The following is a 17,276-nucleotide window of genomic DNA, read 5'->3' as shown; positions in this document are numbered from 1 at the left end:
CTCATATAATGCAGAAACACTCAAGCAAGCAAAACACACACAATGCGCACACGTATTTGTACTGGTGCAGAATGAGAGGGACAAGAAGTACAGCCTAGCGCATTTCACACAGGCTGCTAGATTCACTATTCACTGACCAGAAAGTCGTGTATGCTTAAGGTTGAAAATAAATGATGCTTATAGTGAATGCCCCTATGAATGGTCTTATTTTTACGATTTAGTTTTAATCCAAATGATGCGTGTGCTAAGTGAGTGAACATCAAAGATCACACAACAGAAGTGCGCGTGCACTCTCTCTCTCTCTCTCTCTCTCTCTCTCTCTACCGTTAAGTAACTTGTGCATTGTTTTACTTACTTGTTTTTGACATATCCGACCGAACTACAAACTTTCCAGTGATGTCTGTGAGAAAGGTATATTCATTCGACAAGCTCGCGCATCTGCGCCGCCGCGCGCTCAATCCACTCAACATGCTTTGCTTGTCAGCTCGTGCACATCAGCTATACAAGCGTTAATACTGAATTTTTAACATTATTATATTCATTGCATACATATACTTCGTAGACATCCTTAATCTCTAATAACTCCATTCTGATGTCTGTTGTCGGTGTTTCTTTGTCAGAATATGGCACTTATCACATGCTGTGTGGTATCGGTGCATTTTAACGAGTACGAGTACGAGTACAGGAGCTCAGTATCGGGCCTGATACCAGTATCGGTATCGGTGCATCCCTATATTATATACAATATTTTGAGTGTAAAATAAAATAATAATAAAATAATTTTATATCATTTCATTTTTTATATCATAGCATCTGATGTCTGAATGTGAGAGCAATAGTAAAATGCTTTTATTTTCCTCAATTTATCTAATTTATACCTATGTACAAATTACATCAGTTTAGTAAAAAGTTGAATTGACATTCCTTTAATGACAGCAGCACTGTCACAAGTTTGCATAAAACCAGCAAAATTTGAGGTTTAACCGAAGAGCATCTTGTGCTGATCAGTGCCACAAAATGACTCAAATTTAATTAACAACCTAGTAACAGTGCAGAATTGTAAATATTTCACATTGATTTATTAGCATGCTAGTTTGCAAGTCAATCTTAGACCAAGTTTGCAGCTTCACAAACAGGAAACTTTACTGTCTTATTCACACTCAATAACTTCACCTCACACCTTCAAACTAAAAAAGAGTGCTTGTAATTGTCAGTTTTCTGAGAATGTTTTTCACAGCAGTTCTCTTCCTCACCGAAAAAGTTTAAATGGAAATATCACTGAAATCGCTCTCTTTTTTGTACTTGTGGAGGGCTCAAACAGACAGGCCATTTGTAGAGGTTAGAATCAGAGAGAAATCTGTCAAGCTGCTTCGTGCCCTTTCCTTACTCTGGATGACAGCAGCGCTTCAGTGTGGTCAGCCCTTTACTGACATCATTACGCATGGGCCTGGAGGTTCTAGTTAGCCAGAATCCAACTCTTTGTCTTGTGTAGGATCAGATGTAGATTTTTAGTAGTGCAGACCGAGGTAGCTAATATCAGATCTCGCTCTCTGTCTTATGTCTAGGCTGGAAGTTGAATCCAGTCATGGGTGCAGTCTACAGCCCAGAATTCTATGCAGGTGAGTGGATCCACATTTAAAAGAAATTGGCTCTGTAATGAATTATATCTTTAGTAAAAAAGATTGGGTATGCATGTTATTCTAATGATGAAACTGTTTGATTTTTGGACATAAAATAGCACAAAAACAAACAAAACAAAAAAAATATGGGGAAGAATGCCATTGGAAATTATCAAAAGCATTTTTTTTTCTTCTTAAAAAGTAAAAAAATAATGAATAAATAAATAAAATGTTTATTTCAAAAATAAATAATTTTATTCATTGATATATTTAAATGTAGAACTCCTATAAAAAAATGTAGAACTCGTATAAACTAAAATCAACCAAATTATCATTTATCTTCACCATTCTATGGATTTTTTTCTGAACATATGAAGCATAAATCAAAATTATGTTCTTCATGAATAAACATAATCATATTACTATAAATGCTTCAAATAAATAAATAATTGCGCAAAGCATTACTGTAACACAGAGGGTTAAATGCATTTGCATTCAGGGCTAATGGGCAGTTCACGAATGTGCATTGTGTGTGTGAAAAAAGTTCTCAACCCACATGCCCTGAATCATCTGTTTATGAACAATGCAGAGGATATGAAATGGTGAATTACTCTGATATCAGATATGATATTTTAATGTTCCTTTCAAAAAGCAAGTTTAAGAGCTCACTATTTTCCTGTTACATTATTTTATTACCATATATTGGACTTATAGTGGCTCCAAAAAGTATTGACAGCTTAAAAATGTATGAATCTCATTGCATTAGATAAGTCATTGTATGAAAAATCAAAGAAAGCGCCATTCATTTAGAAGAAGTGCACTTTTCACGCTAACAATTTGATAATTCATAGTAAATAGGATGAACTACACCAGTGGTTACCAGTGGCGGCTCATGGGTTTTAAAATAGAGGAAGCACACTAATTGTATTGGTCTGGGGATCCCTGCCGATTATTATTCTCATTATTATTATTATTATTATTATTTAACCACTTTAAAATGGCTTTTTGGTTGCTTTTAGTCAGAAAACTTAAAGAAAACGACACACATACAGCAAGATAATATAATTTCACTTACCTGGCCTATATCACTTGAAGGAAACATCCATCCCTTTTTAAAAGTCTGTCTGTTTGTTAAAAGAGAGCTGCCTGTTGTGCCATTTAATTAAGCAGACAGCTGTAGCCTATATCCAGCTTAGGAGTGTTCTCCCTTTATCTTTAATTTGTATATATACTGTTTGAATGACAGCTTGGTACATCTGTTGGCGATCAAATATTCAATATCGCTACTCATCATAAGTAGGCCTACTTGGTACATTATCAGTGCAGCGGGAGACGTTCAAACTAATATCACATAATTTACGTCTCTTTGATGATTGGTTGATATACCAGAAGGAGGCTAGCCTCCCTTGCAAGGGTTCTTTTCTCAACACTCCTCAGCTGAAAGTGAACACTCGATGGTGATTGGCTAATTTTTGTTACCAACGGAGGCACGAGAGCTCAGCTCTCCCCCGGCCTCCCCCTCCCCTTCTCTATCATTAGCGGTTGTAATTACATCAGCAGATTTGGCACATTCGCGATAGAAAAGCGGCGCTTTCCAACTTCAGTAACATGTTATTACAGCTGTGAAATAAAAAAAAAACACATTCTGAGACATGAACTGAAATGAATTGTGAATTTTATTAACATTAAATCGTCCTCCTCCCATTTTCACCTCAAAATTTTGGGTAAGCTGTGCCGCCACTGGTGGTTACTTTGCTAATAAAATTACCTCAGAAATGCGAAGTTACTTGTGAGAAAACTGCATCATTTGTTATAGATGCCACTTGTCCAGCTAACAAAATATGTTCTACGTACGTTTTGCTAATGTTTCCATTAAATTCTGAAAATGTTAAATCTGAATGTTCTCTAAACATTCAAAACATCCATTTTTTTGTTGTTGTTATTATTATTGTTATTTTTTTAATTGAATGTTTTTTTAAAAAAGTGTTATTTTGGTTATGCAAACATTAAAGGAACATTCCATTTTATAATGGGAACGTTACTTTTGAATGTTCTCTGAACGTTCTGAAACAAGTAGTAACATTTAAAAACGTTTCAGAATTAAAACATCCAATGAACAATGTATAAGTAATGTTTTTGTGTTAATGTTTTGAGAACATTAGAAGAACGTTAATTTCTACCTTTGAGAGAACCTAATGAAATTCTACAATTTTAATAGTGACTTAAAAAGTGTCCAGATACTTGTTGGGTCTTTGTCAGTACTGTTCATTTTTTTGGTTAAAAATATCAACCACAAAACAAGCAGAAAATTGTAACAGTTGTTGTTTAACTGCATTATTTGATGCAGGCATAGTTCTGGGCCTGGTGTTTGGAGGTGTGTATAACGGGTGACCTTATTCTACGGGCTCTGGCATAGGCTTGAAAGAGCTGGCAGGCAGGAAGTGATTATTCTAATCACCCAAAGGGCCTGTTTCACAATGTGCATCTGTGTTTACTAGCCTATTGGCAAGAGGCTCCAAGCCGCCATTGTCACAACTGCAAACACGCTACACATCTTTGAAAATCTAATCCAGCGAGCGTCCAGACCCCCAGGGCTTCATTTCATTTTATGGGCCTTTGAAAACAAGCAGGTTTCGTTGGTTGAAATACACGGTGAACTATTTTTCTCTCGTTTCCTTCGGTCATCTTCTCCTCAACCTTGGCCATCCCAGCCTCTGACCTTGCCCGAACATCATTACCTCCTCCATTATATGGGAAGATATCGAGATTTTATGATAATAAGAAGAAACGGGAAGGCAAAAATATTGAGATGATGGTTAAATCTAATTGTCTGTCGGCGCAAGGGCATCAAAGGGCTGAAATATATCTTATAAAATTAAAATCAATATTTTCAATTTCTCTAGACCGTCGTTTGCCTAATTCAGCGCACATTCTGTTAATTACAAAATGGCTCATTATTGATTTGCTTTCGTCTCACCTTTCAAGTGTCCAAACAGCCCACATCCCATTAAGGTGTGAATGTTTTGTTCTTTTCAGCGCTCACTGTTTCTTTTTTTTTCAGATCTATGTCTTAATTATAATTAAAGCGTCGTTAATACGCCCGAATTGTGCCAATATCGGAAAACGCCTCAGATCCTTTTGTTCGTCTAACAGCTGAAATAGGTATTGGCACATAGCTGCTTAGATTGCAGATAGAAAGACTGCACAGAGCAATTGAGCGTGAATTTGAATGGTGACTAGTAAGCTAGAAAGTTACCTATATAAACAAATATCCTGAAGGACCGGGATGGAAAAGGAGCATCTTTGATTCATGAGACAGTCCTGTATGTATGACGTGAGGTTGGTTTCTGAACAAGCCTCAGCGGTCGCCACTCGAAGCGGCTCTCACCTGCGGCAGACTGTTTGATGTTCATTAACAGTTCTCCGGCTGAGGGGAATGAAAGCTACCGGCAGAAGGCTGAGGGATGACCAACATGCCAGACCTCGCTTGTCTGCAGGGCTGATCTCTGATTAAGTGCTACGCCTGACGGAGATTGGCGGATGTTTGAAATTAGACTTCCAGCAATTTACACCCAGAGATTATGCAAATTGAGGCCACCTCTGACCACGGGAAATCTGAGGCTCTTATTTAAAGACACACACATACACACTCTTTTCTCTAATGCATGTGTTTTTTGTTTTGTTTTGTTTTTTCAGGAAATGAGTTCACACACAAACAAGGTTAAAAAGATGCAGCTCTAGCAATTATTTTTTCATATGTGTGTGTGTGTGTGTGTGTGTGTGTGTGTGAGAAATCTGTTTGAATTGAAATCAACCACTGAGACATGAAAATGCCTACAAGTTGAAGAAATGCACACGTTAATACTCACACCATTCAGACTAGAGACCTGCACTCCCGCGGGACCCAACGTAACGGTGCGGTGCGGGACAACTTTTGATGGGCGAGTGCGTGGGCGGGAAGAGGCTCGTGTGTGTGCGGGATGCGGGAGAATAAAATGATTCGCGGGACTCCCGCAAAATAGAAATTATCTAAATATAAAGTGTCTAAAACATATAAATTGCTATTTATCTGTTGTACAAAAGCAAAAAGAACAACTAATATTAACATTAAAATGATTGATATGCGCAAGCTAGGCATAGTTTCTATTTATAACACGTGTTTAAAGGGTAGCGCAATGTAGCCAATCACAGACTCAGCTGTTTTTTTTTTCTAGAACACAATGGCCAATCAGAGGTTATTAAGTTAGAATCTACTCACCGCAGTGCTGAAATTGCTTGCTCGCGGATCCTCTCATTTTAACACACGAAGTGTAGACACTGTGAAAGATTCATTGTGCATACATTTATTGTGTTATAACAGAGCTTTATGAGATAGAGATGAACTGAGATGTCAGCTTTTAGTGATAATAAAGGAAGCGCTGCTCGCATTCTGCCATGCCAAACCATGCACGCAGCAGCCCATGCTTGCTTTTCTGTTAAAAATAACAGTGGTTTAATGTTGATGCTTAGCCTAAATAACAAATATTTTATCGGGAGTGTTTATGCTGGGATGTTGTGGAGCTTAGGAGATGTTACAGAACCATAACATAAATTTCTTCGATGTACTGAAAAAAATCTATATAGATTACTTTTATGCGGGCGGGAGCGGGACAAAACATGAATGTCGCGGGCGGGAGCGGGACCAGATAAGATATATTTTTGCGGGAGCGGGCGGGAGCGGGACTGAAAAATCCGTCCCGCGCAGGTCTCTAATTCAGACTATGACTTGTTTTTCTGCACACACATGCACACATTCATTTATTGACCTCAATTTCTCTTCTTAAATGTTTATTGGCAAAGAAATAATTAATCACAAACTGGTAAACTCATTTCCTTAAGTGAGAGGAGAGGAAGGGTGACTTCTCTGTGCCCCAACATTCAGATTATTGAATTTTCGGAAAAAACAGACTTGTATTGGTTGAGAGAGTTTCAGCCATATGAACTAAAATGGAATATGTTGGGTCATAATGATTTAGAGTCATTTGTATTGACTTGACAGTTTTGCAGCGCTAATGTTCCAGTGTTTTAGTATGACATCCCTGTCCCTGCTCTCTCTCTTTGATTGAGTCCTGACTGAACGAGAGCCGCCTCTGGTGCTTTCAACATTGATGTTGTGAGTTTTGAACTCACAAATACTGAATGATAAGTTTGAAAAGTGACGTGCAATTAACGGAGCGCAAGAGAAGAATTTGAGAATTTTCAAAAAGGCAGCAGCAAAATGGAATTAATTTGTGCAGATAGGCTATCGTGGAAGACAACAAGCGGCTTTTAGTGGAAAGATGAAGCGTTTTAAAGCGGAATAAAAGTACTTTTGGTGGCCGCTTCCGTGTTGTACATTGAACATTTGAGATTGCATTGTGGGAAGAAACAATATGAAATGACCCTGACATGTGTACAGAGCTGATTAAAAATGTACATTAAGACTTGAAATGTGTTTCAAAAGACTGCTTACTGTGAGATTATATACATTTGGATTATAAAGCTGCCAGTTGGGGAGGGCCTGTAGAGAACAGTGTATGTGAATAGTGACTGTCTACTTACTTGTTTTATACAGTGGCGGCTCGTCAGGGGAGGCAGGGGAGGCACAGAAATATAATAGCTAAATCTTAGGTAAGAATACATATAGATAAATAATCAAAGTATTTAGTCTTGATCCTAGTTTTCAACAAACATGAGTATTTCACTGCAAACCACAAACTGCTGAATTATCCATACTCAATACACAACGCATTTGATCTGAAAGCTGTGAGATTGTTGTCTAATTTTGAAGCGCATCTTGTTTATATATGCATCTGTAAAAGAGTCTCTGCGGTTTGCTGCACTGTGAAAGGTTGCAGAGCGCGATGCACAGGGCAACCGAACCTCCTGCAATGTTTATAAAACATGGGCTCTGCCCACACGTCAACCCCCCCAAACACTTCCCACACAAAAGCCAATGAGAGAAATTATTGCACTACAAAGGAGTTGTACACTTTTATGGCTTTGATGCGGAGGCTACCTCCCGTCGGCCAGAGCATCTGCTTCACTGTAATCGCTCTCAAAGTAATAAAACGGACTAACTCTCATGTGCATCCCCCGGAGCTCACTGCTGCTGCTGCTGCATGCTCCCATTTCTCATTCAGCGGCACTTGCCTTTGCTCTATCTCGCTCTCGCTCCGTTTTCATCTAGCCCTCCACCCTTCATCGTTCTAAATGAAAGTGCATAGTCTAAGTTGTTTATCCTGTAAATATTCAGGCTAAATACATCTCATATTTATTTTCCTCAGGACACATTCTACACATCAAAGTGAAGCTCTTGCAAATATGCAAATGTGTATGCAGCATATTTCAAAACTGGCTGTCAGATGGGCTGCCTGGCATGGAAGGAGAAAGGAATACATATGACTAATGAATCTTTATTGGTGGTTTTTTAAATGCAGCATTAACGTTCCATCGTAGGGGTTTCAAAAACATTTCTCAAAAGCTATTAGTTGTGTGCATGATATGATTTTCATTATTTAGCCTTGGAATAAACCACTATATATATATATATGTGTGTGTGTGTGTGTGTGTTTGTGTTTGTGTTTGTGTGTGTGTGTGTGTGTGTGTGTGTGTGTGTATTTATATATATATAAATGTATGTTAACATTACAAATATGGTAGGTAATGTCTTCCTTTATAAATACAGTAAACTGGAAAGTAAAATGTAGAGTTCATTTAGCTGTAATTCATTTTTTTATATAATAAGACAGCTGTGGCGCACTGTGTGAAAACGAGACATATCCAAGGTGACAAAGAGTCAAATGGAACAATCCTTTTCACCTTTCTACATCACGCAAACCCCTTTCTTAAATCTTAATTTTTTATAAAGATTCAGTGCTCCTATTAGACATTTATATGATCTCCTTTTGAAAACCTGTAATGTTAAAGAATGGAGCAGCTTTCACAAACCCCCTCTCTCTTTCTTCCTCTCAACCATTTCAAATTAAGCCTCTTAAAAGTCATTTTCACCACCGACGCCCTATTAAACTTAATGATCATTTAACAACAATACAAAGCTTTCTGTTTTCACCCAGCCTCAGAGGTCTGTATGCCTCCCATAGTTTGGTTATTCATTGTTAGAGTTTTCGGCTAATTGCAGGTGTAGCTGGAGGAAGGGCACCATTCCTCACAGCTCAGATTAGTGGAGACTTGTGGAATTATAGTTCATTTGGCAGTTTATTACACAGCGTTCTGGAATACTTGATTCTGATTGGTCAGCCATGGCATTCTACAGTCAAATATTACATTAGATAACTGCATATTTGACTGTCCCTAGCAACACCGGTCTATTTTTTGTATCGCCATGTTGTGTCTTTGTTCTCACATATTAAAACAATTTCACCTCAAATCAGTCCTTTTTCCATTTAGTTGCTTATTTCATAAGTAGCAGTGTAATCACCCTGAGGGGGGGTGGAGTTATTTTGCAATAATGAGTCTGACTGTGCGTATTGGAGTTTAAAGGGGTCATGTCCTGCAATTTTGCATTTTATTCTTCCCCAGAAGTACTAAAAACTATTTTAGTTTGGTTTTACGTGACCATTTTTGCCTCTCAGGATTTTTTGCTACTGTACCTTTAAGACATCTATATGTAAATTACATCTTTATGATTGGTTAATCTCAGCATACTGACAAAGTGCACACTGTCCTGCATCAGGGTAGGCCAAGTTGCTGAATCGGCATTAATGTATATATGTGGGAGGCCTGTTAATGTGCCCATGATGGGGATGTCACAGTACTTCAAACTCTTTATTTCAAAACAGCACGAAAAGCCTGTCTTTACATTTACACAATGATGGTTACCAATGCTGTTTTAGTATTATTTAAATATTGTTATAGTATTTATTAATATTATATTATTTTAGAAATATTAATCATATTTTATTTTTATATTTACAGTTCTCATTTTTCAATTTTGTGCTTTTGGCATTTTTATTAGTTTTTGTTTATATCAAATAATTATACTTAGGCATTGATTTATTTTTACTTCTGTTTTAGTAATTTTAATACTTACAGATTTTCTAATTTTCATGAGTTTCATGATCTAATATTCATATTTTTATTATTTTTCAGCTTTACAGTATGTGTACTTTACTTACAGTGTACTTACCCAGGAAAGTACTGGGTAGTATAAAGTACCTACACAGGTTAAGGTTAGGTTTAGGGGTGCTTCAGGGTTAGTACGTAGTTATTACCCAGTTAATTGTAATTGTTATAATAAGTACATAGTATGTACATGCGGAACAGGTCTGTAAAATAAAGTGCTACTGTGTTTGTTACTCATGTTACATATACTTACTATAGTATATGCATAATTACATGCAGCTACCCCTAACCCTATAATATGTTGTTAATTAATTACACTGTAACAAGGACACCATAAAATAAAGTGTAACCCAATTTTGAATAGTTTCAATACAAAAACAACACAGTTTCAAACCAGTTTAACTATCTTTCTTCTGTGATGGCTCCTCATATATGAACTGTATGTTTTCCCCACAGTGCCAGGCTTCCCATACCCAGCAGCCACAGCGGCAGCGGCGTACAGAGGGGCACACTTAAGAGGAAGAGGGCGCACCGTTTACAATACGTTCCGGGCAGCTGCGCCTCCTCCACACATCCCAGCCTATGGGGGGTAAGTTACAACACTCCCTTCTCAGATTCACACACACAAGTTCACCGTTAGTCCTCTCTTCTGACAACCACTCCCCCTCGTCACTGGGCTGCTGTAACATGCATGCATCTCTACCTCACCACACAGAACCAGTGCAGCATGAAACCCGTGCATCCTGCAAGTAATGATGACAGTCAACCCTCATGCTGTTCTGTCATGGTCGATGGCCTTAAGCGTTTCTTTTTTGTAATGTAACATTATGTAAATCTGAATGCAGAAGCATTTGTGATCTCTGAGCAGTCAAATGGTGATTCTGATTATTTTGGTTGATTTCATGTATGTAACTGCAAGCCGATAATATTGATGGAGGTTTTGTGGCATTTTGAGGTTTCAGGGGCCACAGGCTAGTTTACACTGCCTGCTGTCTTGTGTAAATTGACAAATGGGAAGGTTAGAAGATTCACAGCAAAAATAAATGTAACACAAATAATCAAAAATAAATAAAAAAAAGCATGCCACTTTAACTGTGTGATAAATAAAAATAAATATAAAGGAAATATCAGTGCTGGTAAGGCATCAATAGAATTTTTAGATTTTAGTTTAGAAGTTTTTGATATGATTTTTAGTCTTTGGTTTTGCCAAGTCATAAAACTAAACACAAAATATAGATTTGATTTTATTAGATTTTAAAGGTGACATATTATGCCCCTTTTTACAATATGTAATATAAGTCTCTGGTGTCCCCAGAATGTGTCTGTGAAGTTTCAGCTCAAAATACTCCACAGATCATTTATTATATAATTTAAAAAATGCCTATTTTGAGTGGAAGCAGAAACAAGCTGTTTTTCGGGCCTGTGTCTTTAAATGCAAATGAGCTGCTGCTCCCCGCCCCCTTTTCCAGAATAGAGCTGCTTATCTGCTAAAAAACATATGTTTTGGTTCTGATTATCATGTTTATCCCGCTGAAATCATGCGTTTTAAACCATATGAGTTTAAACTTCAGATATAAGGTTTTCTGAGTGCACACATCCGAAGCACACAGACAGAAAGCGGCTGTCACAGCATGTGAGTACTAAACTAAGTTCTCATTCACACACAAGCTTACATTAAAAACACACGAGTTACAAAAACAGTCGGTTATGTCTGTGGAGGGTTTATTTTAGATATGTGTGGCGGCAGCAATATACAGTAGCCTAAATAAATCAATAAATCCACTGCTCTCTTGTCTCCTCTGAGGCTGGGACTGTAAATAGTGTTCTGTGCTCGTCTGTGCAGCCAAAGACAGAACAGTTAGCATGTTTTGCTCAAACTTTCGCCATGGCATTAGAGCTGGTATACCGTTGTCGCTTGCGAAATCAAAATGACGGTGCCTTGAGTGGAAGTTTACAGATTAAGGGGCGGTAATAGTATAATGAGATCCCTGTGCCACGTCACCGAGGGAGCGAAATCAGACGCACTCGTTTTCTCAGACGCTTGCAGAAAAAGGCTTACCAAAACAAAGTGATTGGGTTAATCTTTTTCACGTTTACTTGGTTGGTAGATGCAACCAATGCAAAGTGACAATAGTAAACACTCATTTTTCAGTTAAAGGCAGTTCATCATTGAATTCAGTGATGTCATCATCCAGCTCAACATATCAACATTTTACAGCTTTGAATGTTGCTCAGAAATGATTAAATGTATGTAATTCAAAATTCAGTATGCAAATAAATGAAAGAAGACAAGCAACACAATTCAGTCTGCAAATATTACAATGACATCATTGTCACCCTCAGTTACATTTTAAATGCCAATAAGCGATCATTAAGTGATTTTCAAACTTTAAGCAAAATGTTTAAAAGTATTGTTTACAAAGAAAACAATAGCACACGTAAGACTGAAATTATCTACAAAACAAAAGTAAGAATGGAATCTGTTAAGAAGTTTTAATTAATTTTGGAAGTGTAATAATTTAACGCTATTCCAAAACAATATATTTGATTATTCATAATAATTATAATAATTATTATTATTACATTTTTCTCATTTTTAACATTTTCTACATACATTTTTCTTTTCCATTTTTTCCATTTTGCTAATGTCTAAAATATGATGAAAGTGAAGTGAAAGTGACGTGTGGCGACCCATACTTGAAATTAGTGCTCTGCATTTATCCCATCCAAAGTGCACAGACACAGCAGTGAACACACACACACCGTGAACACACACCCGGAGCAGTGGGCAGCCATTTTTTGCTGCGGCGCCCGGGGAGCAGTTGGGGGTTCGGTGCCTTGCTCAAGGGCACCTCAGTCGTGGTATTGAAGGTGGGAGAGAGCGCTGTACATTCCCCCGCCCACCTACAATCCCTGCCGGTACGAGACTCGAACCCGCAACCTTGGGTTACGAGTCCAACTCTCTAACCATTAGGCCACGACTTCCCCCACAGAGAGCTGAAACTGATTGTGAGGCAGTTTCAGCTCTCTGTGGCCCTTGTATGAAGCCTTTACTCCAGTCTCCTTTTAAATTACTTCAAAAGTGATGAGTGTTTGTAGAGAGCCTTTGTCACTTTTATTCAGTGTGTGTATTTCTTATTCTGTTCCACTAACCCTGGCTAGAGATGGGGTTGGTATTGCTTGCATGGGAACATGCACTAATATTGATGTGTTTTGTTTGTTGTGTTTGGTGTTTGTCTGTGTGTGTGTGCGCGTGGGTTTGCATCTTTCCAGTGTTGTTTACCAGGATGGATTTTATGGTGCAGATATATATGTAAGTATTCGCATGTCGTCCTTGAATGATCATGTACATAACCCCCCAGCCCCCAGCCCCATTCATCCCTCTGACTATAAACCAACCAGCTGATTCATTGTTGTTTTTATTGTTAGCACTTTTTAATTCTACCTTAATTAATTGTGTCAAGAGACTTTCACATACAAGTAAAGAACATTCTTCCTCAGCCAGCCACAGCACACGAGTATCAGTGACAGAGAAATGGACATTGTTGAGTTTATTGTCAGTTGCGGTGAGACTCAGTGACCTGAAATTGAGCACACAGAATGTCCTTTTTTAATGATCGTGAGATTAGATGAAATAAAATGTTATAAAATACTATACATTTTTTTATATAAAATTATTCCGAATTTTATCTCTTAATATTTATTCAAACTTTTTTTTGAAGTATAGATTTAATGAGGAAAATTATTGGTAAATGTTCAAATTCTGCATATCTTCAACATAGTCTTCTGCGATCTATGTGCACTTTTACGTTTATCACCTTTTGAGATTAGTGGAAGCATCTGGAGCTTAGGTGGGGTAACTAGCAGGGACCGAAAGCTTGTTCTCCTCAAGGCCATGTCTCACTGAGCCTGACACAGCCTGATGTATCTCCCCCAATTCACCCTCCTCTAGGATGAAACAAATTGTACAGGGTACAAATGTGCGTGGAAATGGCGGGAAGGCTGCTGTAACGCTTCCTCTGTTCCCCTGTCATTAGCTCAGTGCCACAGAGGCTGGGATTGATTGTTCTGCTGCGATAAGATCATCTAATATTCATTAGAAACTATACAAGAACTGTATTTGTTTATAACCAATCTTAATTTGCTGAGTGCTCTGCTAAATGTACAGAATGTTGGCTGAGGTCTGGAAAATTAAGCTACGCTAGCATAGAACAGACAGCCTTAAAATGAGCAAGTTAAAGAAAAACTGGATACAAACCACATGCAGGGGTGCAATAAGATCTACCAAATATAAACGACACAGCATGTGTAATATCTCTCAATTTAATCTGTTATATATAGTGCTTCACATTTCCCTCATGTGGCTGACTTTTCATTTCTAGAAGATCTAGAAATGCCCAAAGCCACACTGTAACAAACAAGTCCATTTGCAACATCAGAAATGATTGGAGACCCTCCAATGTGACCTAATCGTTTTGATCTAGGAACACAAGTTCTATCATTAGAAACTATCTGCTTACTAATGATGTAGTTATTTTGTTTCACATAAGCCTTTTTTTTTTAGAAAATAGTTTTTGTTGTTGACAAATTTAAGAGATTTATTCAAACATACAATTAATTATTTAATGCATCAGTAACAGGTTAAGTCAAAAACAGTATGGATTTACATTATTTTGCATATATTTAAAATGTAATATAATATATAATATGTAACTTTTTCCAACTTATGAACTATGAGCATTTGAATAGCTTTCAAACTGCCATTTGATGTGAAGCAGCTACAGCAATATGTCACAACACATTAAAGAGCATCAAAATGTATTATTTGAATCTAATGATAAAACTGATATAATTTGAAAGGTTAGACTTTGTTTTATCCCAAAAATCATATTAATATATTTAAATTCAAGCTTCAACTACTGAATTGCTGTTTTGAATGTGTCTGCTTTTGGTCTGCCAATGCAAAAGGTTTCTAACAAAGCTGCAGCAGAACTGTTGAATTACTGTTTTGAACAATCAGTTGAGTGAATAATTAAATGACTCATTCACAAAGACAGTCAGTTCAGGTTTTTGAACAAATTGGTTCAATGAATGATTCAGTGATTCAGCGAATCACTCATCACTTTTTGCCACCTACTGGCATGTCAATGTAACCTGCGATAAGAGTCACTGAGTAATCCCCACCATTAATGCATAGTATGATACAAACACTGAAAAGTCTCAGTGCTGTTGGATTATTACCAGAGACTGGAATTTATTGTTGCATAATGTTATATATGCACTGATAAAACACTTGAAAAGTTGCATTATTCTGTATTATATCCTCCTGTGGAATCCTTTCAAGTAGCTGTGGCAGGCAAACACACTCTAGTAAAAGTATGAGAATCTCACCATGCGCATCAATAACCATGATAAGCTCAGTATGTCCACATGCACTCCAGACAGATACAAGCAGTCAGGAGTCAGTGGAGCCCTATCTATTCCTCTCTCTCTCTTTGCGAGTCATAATGATAAATTGTGGCCGCTCTCCAGATACGCATCTCAGCATTAAAGTCCTGACCACTGCTCTCGCCACACCTGCACACCCTGTCAGTTTCCCTGAGGTTAGTTGGCCAAGCCTAATGGAGCTTCAGAGACATGTAGATGCCCGCGGCCCCTGTCTGTCAGAGATGACAGCACTGGTGACTAAGGGGCCCCATTCAGCCGTCCCGATCTGCAGCTAATCACACCGGCTTTAAATACAGCCCAGATGCATCACGGCCCATCACGCTCAGGCTCAGTGTTGCGCAAGTAAATGAAATGGTTTGTTAAGGGGCTGGCCACGCAGTGGGACTTTCGAATTACCTGGTGAGTCATTATGGAAGGAGTTAGAGGACGGAGGTGAGCTGTGAGGAAGTGGGAGGGTGAGGAACATGAAGAAAGTTGTGAGAAGGAGCTGCTGTAATGTATGTGTGAGTGCAGGGAGAGGGAGGTTGGGGGTCAGCGGGGTCAGGGGACCAGTAAGCCCTGGAGAAACTGAGAAAGAGCAGAGGTGTACAGACGGACTTATCCGTTAGGGTTTGTGTTTACTGTGGACTGCTAATAGAAATTGTAAATGAAGCTGTGCCTTCTCAAAAAATAATGAATGAGGGAAAAAATCAACAGTACAACAATCCAAAAAATTTTGGGTTTAGATTTTGATTTTGATTTTGATTTTGATTTAGCTTTTTTTCTTCTTCTTCTTCTTATTCTTTTTCTTCTTTTTGCTTTATTTGCTTCCCAAACAGGGGTACTGAATCAGCTCCTAGGGGGTAGTTTAAATTAATTAATTAATTTATTTATATTCATTTTATTTTATATTTCTTTGATAATTAATGTGTAGGTGTGACACTGTAATAGAAAAAAAATAATCCTAGCAAAATTTAAAGCTTCATTTTCAGCCATTTTGAATTTAATTTTTATTTTAAAAAATCAAGATGTTAAAACTCAGTCAAGTGTGAAATAAAATCAAAGACAAATTACAGAAATTATGGTGACAAGTTAAGAATATGGAAATAAATGTAATTAATTTAGATAAATATTGTTATAATGATGAAAATTTTTTTTATAGTGCAAGTATGATAATTTGTGTTGATGGCACCCTATGCATTTATCTAAAGATGCCAGACAGATGCAGAGTATTTCAAGCAGACAGCTATATCTCGCACCGTCATTGACTATGAAACAAAGCTGCTCAAATCAGCAGGCATACAGTGCCTTGCTAAAGTATTCTTCATACCCCTTCATTTTTTTCACGTTTTGTTATGTTGCTGCCTTATGTTAAACTGCTTAAATGTACTTTTTTCCCACATCAGTCTACACTCCATACACCATATTGACAAAGCAAAAACAGAATTGTCACAACTTCGTAAATTAATTAAAAATAAAAAAAACTAAAATAAGTACATTGCATAAGTATTCATACCCTTAACTAAATATTTAGCTGAAGCACCTTTACAGCCTCAAGTCTTTTTTGTTTGATGCGACAAGCTTTGCTCATCAGCATTTGGCAATTATCTGCCATTCTTCTCCTCTCAAGCTCTGTCAGGTTGGATGGGGGCAGACACACATTTTCAGGTTTCTCCAGAAATACTTGATTGGGTTCAAGCTCAGGCTCTGTCTGGGCCACTCAAGGACATTCACAGAGTTGTCTATAATGTCCTGTTGGAAGGTTAACCTTCTGCCCAGTCTGAGGTTCTGAATGCTCTGGACTAGGTTTTTATTAAGGCTATCTCTATATTTTGGTGCATTGAGCTTTTCTTCTATTCTGACAAGTTCCTCAGTCCCTGCCGCTGAAAAACAGCCCCACAGCATGAGGCTGCTACCAGCACACTTTACTTTTGGGATGGTACTCTGCAGGTGATGAGCAGAGTTGGTTTCCTTCAAACATGATGCTTAGATTTGAGGTTCATCAGACCAGAGAATATTATTTCTCACAGCCTGAGGGTCCTTTAGTTGCTTTTTTGCTAATTCTAAGTGTGTTTTCATGTGTCTTCACTGAGGAGAGGATTGAGTCTTGCCACACCGCCATAAAGC

General features: G+C 37.8%; 1 protein-coding gene across 5 annotated transcripts in view; it reads left to right on the top strand.

The window, feature by feature from the left end:
• Positions 1 to 17,276, top strand: part of LOC107685930 (RNA binding protein fox-1 homolog 1-like) — a 171,668-nt gene that overhangs the window by 141,561 nt on the left and 12,831 nt on the right. For 4 of the 5 annotated variants that reach the window (XM_016482691.1, XM_016482692.1, XM_016482689.1 and 1 more), the window contains 2 exons: positions 1,566 to 1,619; positions 10,179 to 10,311. In XM_016482691.1, the coding sequence (XP_016338177.1) occupies positions 1,566 to 1,619; positions 10,179 to 10,311 (187 nt within the window). Of the gene's footprint in view, positions 1 to 1,565; positions 1,620 to 10,178; positions 10,312 to 12,995; positions 13,036 to 17,276 lie in introns of all 5 variants that reach the window. The other variant, XM_016482690.1, reaches the window with a different exon arrangement.

Source organism: Sinocyclocheilus anshuiensis, unplaced genomic scaffold (assembly GCF_001515605.1).
Source record: "Sinocyclocheilus anshuiensis isolate Anshui unplaced genomic scaffold, SAMN03320099.WGS_v1.1 scaffold701, whole genome shotgun sequence".
Classification (NCBI taxonomy): Eukaryota; Metazoa; Chordata; class Actinopteri; order Cypriniformes; family Cyprinidae; genus Sinocyclocheilus; species Sinocyclocheilus anshuiensis.
The sequence above is the reverse complement of the archived record's forward strand: the minus strand, read 5'-3'. Positions and strand labels throughout refer to the sequence as shown.